The following is a 12,942-nucleotide window of genomic DNA, read 5'->3' as shown; positions in this document are numbered from 1 at the left end:
GCCTAAACTCTGCAGAGAGCTGTGAGGTATGGAAGAGCTGGATTTCATGGAAAACTATTGAGCTCCAACATTTCACAGGGTAAGAGAAGACAGGACCCCCATGAGTTAACATAGAAAGGCCCCAACATTTAAGAATTTAAGAAACAACAAAATGGATAAAGCCTTTTAATGGAGGTTGTAACTACACATGTTTAATCACACAGTATAAACGATGCACAAACCCATAAGCCCTAAAAATATCAAAGTGAACAGGTAAGGGAAGAGATAAACACCTAATTCCACTCGCAGATCATATAGTCTTTTGAGTGTATATGTGTAGAGGAAGTGGTGTTGGTAGCTCAGCGGTGTCGCACTCTTCTGAGTGAGTTCTGATCAAATACGTCAACAGACGCTGTGCTGCTGGAGGTTCCATCTTAGATGATAGGATCTTTAATGAACATGTTTCCGGCACACAAACACAACGCCACTTTTTATAAGATTAGCACTGGTGTTAACCTTAATGTCTTGCCCAAATTCCAAAGAGGGTAATTACACATAAAAACCATATTCCTTCCGCAGCCATAATTGACTATGATATACAGCCCTACCTGCTACCGAGTGTGTCTGCATGCTGTGAACAACTGTTGCTTTTCAGTCCAAAGATTACTTGTTTTTCTGTTTGTAAGTCTCTCTCATAAGGAATATTTTCCTAAGTCACCTAGAGGACCTGGATGCCTGAAGCTGGGACTAACCCACTCTGGTTTCTACTGACACTCAAGTGATTCTGGGGCTCCTAGCAATTAGGTTGCTAAGACAAGTTTATTGTCAGGCTAACCACAATTGTCCAGATTTAATCCAAATCCAAAAAAGAAATGTAAATCAAAGAATAAATAACATAAATCTTCTAAACTATACAATTGCAGGTACAGCTCCTCTTCCTTTTAGGGTCTGCCTCTTCTTTAACAATCCTTAGCCCCTCTCTTGGACTCAGCTTCGAGTCCATCAGGGCTAGAATCAGTCTCTTTGCCCCCATGGTTCCCAGGAATAAATGTTCCTCCTCAAATAGCAATATAAGAGAACTCAAAACTCACCTCTCACTGTGGTTTCCCAGTGCTGGGTCCCTAGACAACTGGGATATCAACCCCTGTACTGCAGTCTGCCCTCTCTTTTCATCCCTAGTCTTCTTCCTATCTGCTTAGCCTGACCTTCTCCCTGACCCTTTCCTGCTTATCCTCCTGCTCTTTAACAGAGCGTCACCTTCCAGCTCCACTCTCTTTTGGGGTCTCCTTCACTGAACTCACGCCGATCTTTTTATCTCCCTGCAGGCCTGGCTCTGACTCACATGCTCCCATCATGTTATTTCTTGACTCATTTGTTTTCCCTGGGGTGACAGACTATAATTGGGTAAGTGTGGCTGAGTCCCAATCCTCAGAGAGGGCCAGATCTCCTGTGAGAATTAGGAATGTCACAGTGTAGTCAAATTCCCAAATAACCAATAAACCTGGGGCGTATCAGTTAATCTTATTGACTACACACATCCCTCCTTGCTGCTCCTATATCAGAGGCAGTAGGTGGGAGGGAGGCAGGAGCCGGTACATGTGGGAAGTGGTTTTCAAGCCAGCTCTCCACATGTATTGGCTCATGCAAGCCGCTTCCCCCTGCTAGCTTTGCTGCCTCTCAGGCTTGCCCTAGACAGAGCATGCTACTGCCACTATATCTGTCTGCTGCTGCCCCTTCTGGACCAGCTCCCACCTGCCACCCCACACTGCTGCCTTTCATAGGGTATGTCTACACTGTGGGGGTTTTCCGGAGGTATCCCGGAAAAACTCCACCACGTCCAAAGAACGCGTTTGCTCTTCTGCTTTTTTTGCAAAAGAGCAAACGCACTCTTTCGGGGAGCCCTGTATTCCTTGTTCTACGAAGGATAAAGGCTCCACCGAAAGAGGAAGCTTTTCCGCCATGTGGACCCATCTAGACTGGGCCAAACGACGGAAAATCCTCTTCTGGAAAAGCAATCGGAAAAAGCTACGCAGCAATTTGGTAGCTTTTTCTGAAAAAACCCGATAGTGTAGACCTAGCCATAGAGAGGCAACAGCACAGGGTGGCAGGAGGCTCCCTGGGAGTGGGGCTGGGAATGCACTGCCTGCTGGCCCCCCACCCAGGGACTACTGAATAGTCGTGTAACCAATAATATTTGATGCGGTTACATGACTAGTCAAGTACACGCTATCTAGCGTCCCTAGTGAGAATACCCTGTCCTCACCTATTTGTAATGGAGATTCAATATCCAGATCTCTGAAGTGGCATTGAAAACTCTTCCCTATATACTTCTGTTACTTAACCCTCACAAAATCCTGGTAATTACTGCATGAAGCAAATTACTGAGATCCTCACATGAAAGGCCCTATGCATATCTTTTCTTCCTCTGCATCTCGTTAAACTTTTATGTCCTTCCTTCTCTTCCTGACCCAGACTTCACAGCATGATGATCCGGCTCTTATGGCTTTATGATAGGAATGATCATGGGCTAATTACAAGTAAAATGTGTACACTTGCCACAGAGAACATGTTCTATTAGCATTTCAACAAATACACTGGCTTCTCATTTGCATTCAGGTACCACTCCAAGTGTTCACTCAGACATATAAATCCCTCAATGAGACATGGCTATCTAATGGCTAACATCCCCCTCCCCCATGAGCTGCCACAATAGTTGAGGAAACTGGGGTACCTGAGTTTACAGTTTCCACATTTGATAATGCTGGGGCTAGTAGCAGGGTGTTCTCAAAGGGTTGGGCCCTTCCCTCTGAAAGTTACTTCCCCAACTGGTTCAAGGCCTGACTTGGCTGATGTTTAGGTCAGGGTGCAAGGCCCAGCTCTTCTGCAGAGGGTATGACTGTGTGGCAATGTAGTTCCCGCAGCTCGCCCACTTCAGGCCGCAAGGCTACAAACTTGCAGTGTAGACATTTGAGCACAGGCTGGAGCAGGAAGGGTTTCAGAGCCTGGGCTGCAGTCCAAGCTCAAACAACTCCCTTTCAATCTGGCAGCTCCAGAATCACTGTTCAGTCATGAGTGTCTTACTGTAGTGTTGACATATCCTAAGGCTGTTGCGTGCATGCATGTGTGTGTAAAAGAGACACTTTTTATATATAAATTATCATTCCCTTCTCATCTCTTGATTTCCTTCCATGCTATCCAATGTACCTGAAGCCCCTTGCTGTGGTCATTCCTCAATGTCTCCTCAAAGGTTGTGTCTACACTAGAGACCTCACAGCTACAAGGCTGTATCAGTGTAGTTGTGCCACTGTAAGACCCCCTGTGTAGCCACTGTAGGCTGATGGGGGAGCCCCAGTGACATAGCACTGCCTGCTTTCCTCACCCTCTGCACTGCTGCCTCATTATCAGATGCAGCAGCCTGAAAGGCAGGCAGCTCCATAAGAGCTGGTGTTTGTGGTGCTTTCAGCCGGCTCCCCCTGAGCACTAGCTCCCGCCTGCTCCCCCTACACTGCTGCCTCGGTGGGAAGCAACAAGGGAGGGGAAGGCAGCTCCACGGGAGCAGATGTGCACAGGGAGCCAGCTTAAACGTTGACTCCCCACAGGCACCAGCTTCTGCCTCCCCCCATTGCTGCCTCTGACACCGAGGCAGTAAGGGATATCGTGCATGTAGCCGTTAGGATTAACCAGTGAGCCCAAGCTTAGTGGTTAATCATGTAAATGACTACACAATAACATCCCTACTCTATACTCTAATACTTGCCTTAAATACACAAGGAACAAACACAGCCCAGACCAGTGAAATCTACCAGATGTGTCTATTTGTAAGCAAAGTAACCACATGATGTTATTGCATACCTTATTCATCCTTTCTCTTAATATATAACATATCAAGTAACAATGTGAGACAGGGAGTTATGTTAAGTATTGCTCAAACTATAAAATATTACCATGTTTGAACATGGTGCATTGCAGATATTCCAACCCCTTAGAGTCAGATCCTAATGTCTTTGTTTAGGGGCCTTCAGTAAATGGGGCCACTCAGAAAAATTAACTAAAATTAACTAAAGATTCAATTGTAAAATGGATTAGTTAAACTGCATTATACCCTATTGTGGACACTCATTCAGAATGAAAGTGGCCTTAATTCAGTTTATCTTTATTTATAGTGAATTAAGTAAACCAAATCAGTGCTACTTTCATTCTGAATGAGTGTCCACAGAAGGCTATAATACAGATTAACTAATTCACTTTACATTTACACTTTTAGTTAATTTGGATTAATTTTCCTGCCTCTCCGTGTAGACAAGTTCACAGTCCTTACTTAGACAATCTGCCATTGAATTTAATGAAGATGGAATAATGGACTAAGAACCTCAGGATTTGGTCTTTAGGTTGTAAACTCCTCAGAGCTGAGACTTCATCTCTCTCTCTGTCAACTGCCATACACATTTGCCCATTATGGGCCAAATTCACTACTGAGGCACAGGTCTGGAAAAGCCCCATACACTGTTTAAGCTTCACGTAGGAGTTGCTTGGGTGATGGATGAGCTCATCTGCTGCATTGGGATACCTGTGAACCAACTCAAAATACCAAACAGATCTATTTCTGCGCAAAAATGTATTGGGCCAGTATGGAATGTCAGAAGCTACAGATACTAATTCAGCCTGCAATCTGGAATAGCAGTCTGACACTGATTTCGGAGACTGTGGAAATGACATTCTTGATTACTGAAGTTGGTGCACTCCATCTAGAAAGAGCCCAGACACTGGTGAAATGTTTCTTCCTTTCTAAGTTGTTCACATGCAATCTAGAATACGTAGCTGAATGTATTTTCAAAGGGTAGGTTTACACTACCACATAAATTAAACTGAGTTACATGAATAACATAGCTGGGGTCAATACACTTTAATTTGAATTACCATGGGGTCTACACCATAGTGAATCGATGGAACAAACTCTCCCATTGACTTACTTTACTCTTTTCTTTTGGGGTAGAGGACCAGAGTTGACTGGAGAGCGATCTCCAGTCAATTTGGTGGGTCTTCCCTAGACCCACTAAATCAACTGCCAGTACACTGATCGTGGAATGTCAATCCTGGCTATAATGTAGATGTATTCTAAATAAAATGTCATATGAAGCTATACTGTTAAGCCTGACCCTGCAAGACTGATCATGTGAATAGAGTCACTTATGTCACATGAATAAGGATGGGGGGGTTGTTTGTTTCTTTTTGTTTTGTTATGTTATTTAGAGAGTCATATGCTACTGGCATATAGTTTTACCTACAAAAAAGAAACAACAACAAAAAAGGGAAAAAAAGCTCTCTCTTCTCATTTTGCTGTCATTTCTAAAGCCCTCCATTACTCTCTTTGTGAAGAACATTCAACTGATTTTCTAAAATTAAGCAAAATTGTTTTAATTGCTTGCCTGTATAGTATAAACACTGATTCATCCTCTTCCCTTTTCGAAAGAGGAGCACTGTCACACCACTCCTATTTTCTTGAAGAACTTGACCCCATTACTTCTACAACAAGATAGCCCTTGATAAATAAGGTCTGAATCTTATAAACTCCCACCAAAGCCAAATGGAGTATTCTTCGGGGTGCATTTGCTAGACTGGGTCATAAATAGGTGTCAAGAATTAAAAACACTCTTTCATCTTCCTCCTCCTCTCTGCCACTAAAAGTAGTGCTGTAGGCTGCTTCTTTCCCAAGGTTAAAAAAAGTAAAAAATAAAAATGAACCATTATTCATAGCAGGAGTTTGAAGCAGGGACTATTTAGTTACACAAAGAATCTTTCCAGGATCATGGTACACAGATTGAAAATGGATTATAGCCTGACACATTCTAAATAATTATTTACTTCTTAACTGCTGGCAGTGGCTGTTTCCATTCCCTTCACAGACAAGAGTGCCAAGAGCAGGAACTTGCAAAAGTTTTTGCTTTCATGCTTCTAAAAGACTAGTAACAACAGTCTTATTATTATTTTCAGTAACTAGGTATTGGTCCTTTCAGAGACTCACAATTCCCATCACCAGGTCTTAAAGACCAGGAAGCTGAGATACTGGCTTGAAGATGAAAATCACACTGGGACATATCTTGCCCCCTTCTTCTCTCACACTGTCAGAGTAGCAGGAGGAGAACATAGGAGGAGGAGTTCAACGACATGTTTCTCATGATTCTGTCCGGGAATCTATCCTCCACAGTCTGGAGCAGTGAGGAACAACCTATGCTAGTGAGTGGGCCACATAAGTGGCCCTCCTTCATCTCAGTGGGCTGCAAGATTGTTGTAACCCAGACAGTCCCCTGGGATAGGGTAGTTTAAGAACATAAGAACAGCCATACTGGGTCAGACCAAAGGTCCATCTAGCCCAGTATTCTGTCTGCTGACAGTGGCCAATACCAGATGCCCTAGAGGGAGGGATCACAACAGGTAATCCTCATGCAATCTCTCCCATCACCCACCTCCAGAGAAACAGAGGCTAGGGATACCATTCCTACCCATCCTGGCTAATTGCCACTGATGGATCTAACCTCCATGAATCTAGCTCTTTTCTGAACCCTGTTAAAGTTCTAGCCTTCACCTCATCCTCTGGCAAGGAGTTCCACAGGTTGACTGTGCACTGAGTAAAGAAAAACTTCCTTTTGTTTGTTTTAAACCTGCTACCTATTAATTTCATTGTTGACCCCTATTTCTTATATTGTGGGAATAAGTAAATAACTTTTTCTTATTAACTTTTTCCATACCATGATTTTATAGACCTCTATCATATCCCCCTTAGTCTCCTCTTTTCTAAGCTGAAAAGTCCAAGTCTTTTTAATCTCTCTTCATATGGGACCCATTCCAAACCCCTAATCATTTTTGTTGCCCTTTTCTGAACCTTCTCCAATGCCAATGTATTTTTTTTTGGTAAATGTGCTTGCGTGCCTAGAATTTGTGGGCGTGCTGACTGAACCGTACCAGCACTTAGATTAGATGCAGAGAGAGCGTGTGGTCCCTGCAATGTTGTGTGCAATCAGCATGCACCTCTCCTCATGTGCCCATACATTAAGTGCAAGTCACTTTTGAAATACAGGCAACCCCATACTTACAACTACCCAACCTGCAAACCCCCCGCATTTATGGCCGCCCTGCTCCAGGAGCTGCAGGGCCACCTACCACCCCATTTGCGCCCTGGCATGGCGCAGCCTATCGCCCAGCACAACCCCCAGCCCGCTCTGGTTGCCATTTGCGCTGCTGGCTCCAGGAGACTACAACTCCCAGGCGGCAAAGTGGGTCAGGAACGGAAACCCCATTCATAACATTGCCCCTATGGGCAATAAGGATTCGACTTACGACGGCCCGACTTACTGGTTCTCCAGGAACCAATTAGATTGTAAGTGTGGCAGTTGCCTGTACTGGTAGGAAAAAAAACTATATGGATGAAAACCAGCAGAATCTGGCAACCTTGTGTGGGAACAACAGTTAACAAAGTGTCTCACTGCTCACCACCAATCTGGAGGAAACTAACAGTGCTGCAGAGGCAGCTGATCTCCCCCTGTTCCACATTAGGAAGCATACATATGTCCCACGTAGGCCCCAGAATTTGGCCCATTTTTCTTCATCTGATAGTGATTTATTCATTTTAAATTTTTCTAATTTGGGCAGACTCATGAGAAACACACTTCATAATTCATTTTCCGTGAGGTTCCTAAAGAAGGGATTGTTCTACATTCTTGCTCCAGCACAACTCACACCACAAACAGAATAATGCAGTGAATGCCAACTAAAATAGCAAACACTACTAAACGGTCACACTGTACCAGAAAGGTTTCAACTTAGTCATCAGCAGGACTCATACCAGCCTCACTAGAAGTTTTGTCTCAGTACCAACTACTGGACTCCCCCCACCCCCACCACCTTCTTATACACATTTTATTTAGCAAAAGCAGATTTCCAGACATAAAACTGGTCATATGAACTTCAACTGTTACTACAGTAACAGGGCACATATACATATCTAGACAGATAGTAACAAAATGTTTCACTCCTTTTACCTATTTCTTTTTCAAGCAAATACATATATTCTGGAAAATTAAGCATATAAACGCCCATTGTAGCAGACGTGACAACACTGGTCCAGACACCCAAAGGGAACACCTGGGAGGTGTGAACCCCAAGAATAAACAGTTGAATTGACTGGTTGTGTTAGGGTAACCAGATGTCCCATTTTTAAAGGGACAGTTCTGTATTTAAGCCCTCTGACAAGTATCCTGACTTTTTCTTAAAAACAGACAAACTGTCCCATATTTTCTGTCTCCCTCACATCAGTACTAGTGGGTCCCACTGCTGGCCAGATTCATGCATGCCAGGCCCCCGCCCACCAGCGGTAAATGGGGGGTCAAGTGCCCAGTGATTGGGGTGGGAGTGTAAAGCTGGCAGTGGAGGGGAATATGGAGCATACATGACGGGCTGCTCCCTGCCGGTCCCTCAGCGCAGCCCCTGCTGCATGCTAACTCTCGGCCAGCAGGACCCAGCCCCTTATCTTGTTTCTGGTCAGCACTGGCAGTCTCTCTTGGCACCTCCTGCCCCCAAGAAGCACTGAGCTGCTCCGTCCTCTAGGAACCATCCTTTGCTGAGCCACCTTTCTGGCCAGGTTTGCTGAAGCCCCTACAATCAGGTTCCCCAGGCCCTGCTGCAAAAGGCATTCTTAGGGCTTAACCCCTTCCTGCCCAGGCTGTCACCAGGGGACAGGAGGCAGCTGGGTTATGTAGGTGGCCAGCAGCAACCAGGAGGTGTTAGCTGCTTTTTGACACTGTGTGGGTAGGAAGGGACAAGCTTCTTCCAATGTTGGAGGTGAAGGGAGAGAAGAGATGAGCACCGCAAAGACACGGGCCAGGCCATTCTTGTCTCCCTCCTCATCCATCGTTCTCTCCCTCCTCTTCCCCTGCAGCTGAAAGCAGCTCCTTTCCTTTCCCTCCTGCACGGTGCGAGAAGGCTGCTTCTGGCCACATTCTGGTGTGAAATCAGTGGGCATGTGACCCTTTGTGGTCCCACACACACATTGCTTCAGGAAACTGTGGAGTCAGGAGCCAAGAGAGGCTAGTTTGTCCCTGGGGCCCAGCCAGGCATGGACGTTTGAGAGCACCAGGCACGGAGGATCAGGTCAGTCAGTCGCTCCGCCTCCCCTCACCCCGATGTAAGAGCTGTGTAGGGGAGAGTGTGTGACCTCTTTCCACGTATATAGGGTGTGTGGCAACCCTTTCCAGGCAAACCCTGAAGCCTTAAAAATAAGAAGATAAAAAGAATCCAACTATGCTGTATTTCTTTTTAGTGGGCTCAGTCAACTTAATGTTAATTTGAAGGTTTGTACTGCATAGTTCTGATTGATTGCCTTTGAACTCTCTTGAATAGGGTGCTATATTCTGCACAGGGAAATAGGTCACTGAGTTGTATACAACATTGTTGTGTATAAATATGCATCAAGTAAGGTCTTTTACAATAAAAGCTTGTAATGTTCTGAACTTGATGGCCATTAGGAGAGACGTACACAGATTACGGCTATGAATATATGCTTGCATATATGGCCAGGTCTATGCTGCCACTTACTTCAGTAGAACATATATTATTCAGGGGTGTGAATAAGGCACACCTCTCAGCAACACAATTTACACCAACCTAACCACAGGTGTGAACAAATGCTATGTCAGTAGGAGACCTTCTCCCACCAACATAGCTAGTGCCTCTTTAATATGCTGATGGGAGAGATCTCTCCTGTCAGCACAGAGTTCCAATGTAGTGCTTCTAGTGTAAACTAGCCCTATGTGTTGAACACTCCTCGTAACTCAGGTACAACTGCATCACTCTAGTGTGGAGAAGGAGTCAGGGCCAGAAGCATCTCACAGACTAGCTGCTTCCATGACACTAAATTCCAACAACTTACTACGGAACAACACAAGGGAAGACAATGATAGACCACTAAAGTTAATGGAAAGACATTGAAATTGAAAACTCAGGACACTTGTTCTGTTTAACATGAGCTACCATACTCTGAAAGGCGAAAGGGAAATTTAGATACCATAGAAGAGTAAAGCCTTTATGTTTATTTTCTGTGTAACTTGTCAGTGTTTGCTTTTCTTTACTGTTTGATTCTATGATTTCTCTAATAAACACACCTTTTATGTATTTTTACCCCCACACTGACCTCTATTGTGCAAATGATGAGAAGAGTGCTTGCTAAAGTTAACTGACAGGTGGGGAAATGTTTAATTCCTTCAAATGCCTAAGTGGGAATGTCTGAATGTCTGGGCATTAAGAACTCAGGGAAACTGATCTGTAGGAACTCAATACCCAAAGGGATTGCTGAAGTCATCCTGCAAGGAGTAACCAGGTTGGTGGAAGGCAGAGTTGAGCCTCTTATGCTTGTAGGCTAGCTACTGGTGTCAGTAAGGCATCCCACATTACAAGGCATACAATGACAAAACCCCTTACTGGTAGATAATCCTAAAAGGATTTGTTATCTAATCCAAAACCTAGAGGAAATGTTTTTTTACTTCAAAGGACTTTGCAAGGGGCTATTTTAGCCCCCTTCCTAAATGCTTTGCCAAAGTCCCACAACTTTAATGGGCCCCCAAGTAGTATGGAAGGCATTTTCAGCAATGGCAAAATAGTATTGTCCACATACTTTCAAAGTATGATTGATAATCATCCAGTCTCAACTGCCTATTTTTTTGGCGACAAGTTTCAGCGGGGTAGCCCTGTTAGTCTGTTTCAAGAAAAAACGAGGAGTCCTGTGGCATCTTAAGGACTAACAAATGTATTTAGTGATAAGCTTTCACCAGCCGGAGTCCCCTCTGTCAGGTGTGTGAAGTGGAAACTTCAGTTTGGCGGGGATATACAGCAAGGGGAGTGTTACATTACTCTGGAGAGGGCCAGTGCCAAGGAAGCCAACTCAATCAGGGTGGCTGTGGCCCACTCAACAGTGGATAAAAAGGCGGAAATACTAAAAGGCAGAAATTACTTTTTATAGCAAGCCAGCCATTCTTCGTCTCCAGTCAGACCCAGCCAAGTTTGCATCTGACTTTCAACCCTGCAGTTTCACGCTGCAGTCTAGTTTTGAGGGCGTTTGGCTCAAGTGTAGCAACACTCCCGTCTGGCACCGTGTGCCCGGGGCGGCTGAAGCGCTTCCCCGCCGGTTTGTGGAAGCTGCCATTTGTCAGATGTGCTTCCATGTACTCTTCTGCCTCGACGCAGGCCAGTATGGCCAATGTACGTGGCAGAGGGGCCTGGCTTTCTTGGGTTACCCCTAAAACTGAAAAGCCTCCATCTGCTCTCGGCACGCGTGGCGGCCCGAGCCCCTGGCACAGCAGAGCTCGCCTGGGCTCGTCACCCGAGAGCCTCACTGTCTCCTGCCCACCGCAGCCGTCCAGTCTGCCCGCTGCCTTCGCGGTTTGCGCCGCATCCTTCCCCCCAAGCAGCCGGTGCCTCCCCCCGCCACATGCAAACGTGGTGGTGGCCGCTGCCCGCCCCTGGCTCCCGGCGAGCGCAGCAGCCGCCCCGCGCGTACCTCGGATGTAGCTGCATTTGCTCTCGTCCAGCAGGCTGGAGGCGGAGGCGCCCATGGCGCTGCAGAGAAGGCGGCCGGCCGGGAGGAGCTGATCAGTTCAGCCAGGCTGCCCGCTTCGCCGCAGGGAGGGGTTGTCTCTGCTCGGCGCGTAAACTTCCTCCAACAGGCGCCGCCTCAGCTCCAGCGGGCTGGGCGGGGAGCGCTGCTCGCCCCCGGGGCTGCGCCCTCGGTCCCCTCGGCCGGCTCCTCCCTTTCCCTGGCGTTTCTTGCTGCCCCTTCAGGCTCCACTGCTTCCCCGCCTGGGGCTGTCACCGCTCAGCGCCACTGTCCCCTGCGGGTGGGTTAGCAGGGGTGGGTTAGCCCGCTGGTAGCCCCCCGCGAGCACACGCAGTTGTGCGCCCCTCCCCAGACACGGACACACCTGCTGCCACACAAGGGAGCGCACCAAGGTGTCACTGGGCGAGTCCCGCTTGCGCCAAGCCAAGCTGCTGCCTGATGATTCAGGGTCATTCGGATACAACTTGTTCCCCCAGCCAGGCGGTATCTCAGGGTAAACCCCCCCCCCCCGCCCCACACATACATACACCTGCAGGTTCCAGAGAGAGAGAGAGAGAGCGAGGGAAACGCACCATGACCTTACTTCAAGGGCAGGTCCTCCCCCTGCCAGTGTGGTGGCATGTTATGGAATCCAAGTGTTTAATTATCCGACATCAGTACCAATATTGCACTAAGGTTAAGAACTTGATCCTTAGTTTCAAAGCCCTAAATGGGAAACCCCTCTTTCAGCAATCCTATCCGCGGCAATTAAATGCACAATCCTCACTGGGATTTGCACAGCACAATTTAAGCCAAGTGGCTTGAATTGTGACTGTATCCCTGTTAGGATAGTGTTACAAAAGCAAGAAACAAGGCAGTGAGGTAATATCTAGAAGTTGGTCAAGTAAAGGATATTACCTCACCTACCTTGTCTGTTGAATATCCTGGGACAAATATAGATACAACACTGTATACTACAAAAGTAAGGTCATTGTTGTCACCACAAAAACTATTATATCTTCAAGGGATAGGACTAAACAAATACGTTTCAATGTGTGGTTTTCAACTGTGGTCTACAGACCCCTGTGACCCTCAGACTATGTGTAAGATTTCCAAAGGGGCCCGAACCTCCACTTGACATTTGTAGCCATTTTCAAATGAAAAAGCTGAAAACTACTGCTATAGATAAAGGATCATGTGTTTGCAACAGAAGTCAAAGAAATGCAAAACTGGTGCAACAGCAAACTTCATTCAAAGAATTTCCATGCTTCTATCTAAAAATTATTTTAATGCAACTTTGCTCAACTGTTTGTGGTTTTCTAATGTTTCCCCCCATTTTCTTTGGGGTTTTTTTAACAATGAAAGTTAATTGAATGGGATCA

The 12,942-nt window shown here is 46.0% G+C and overlaps 1 protein-coding gene across 1 annotated transcript in view; it reads right to left on the bottom strand.

Moving 5' to 3' along the window:
- Positions 1–11,821, bottom strand: part of NIBAN1 (niban apoptosis regulator 1) — a 99,572-nt gene extending 87,751 nt beyond the window's left edge. The window contains exon 1 of the mRNA XM_006135801.4: positions 11,525–11,821. Coding sequence (XP_006135863.2) covers positions 11,525–11,579 — 55 coding nt within the window. The 5' untranslated portion in view covers positions 11,580–11,821. The remainder of the gene's footprint in view (positions 1–11,524) is intronic.
- Between the last annotated feature and the right edge of the window lie 1,121 nt (positions 11,822–12,942).

Source organism: Pelodiscus sinensis, chromosome 9 (assembly GCF_049634645.1).
Source record: "Pelodiscus sinensis isolate JC-2024 chromosome 9, ASM4963464v1, whole genome shotgun sequence".
NCBI classification, from domain to species: domain Eukaryota; kingdom Metazoa; phylum Chordata; order Testudines; family Trionychidae; genus Pelodiscus; species Pelodiscus sinensis.
The sequence above is the reverse complement of the archived record's forward strand: the minus strand, read 5'-3'. Positions and strand labels throughout refer to the sequence as shown.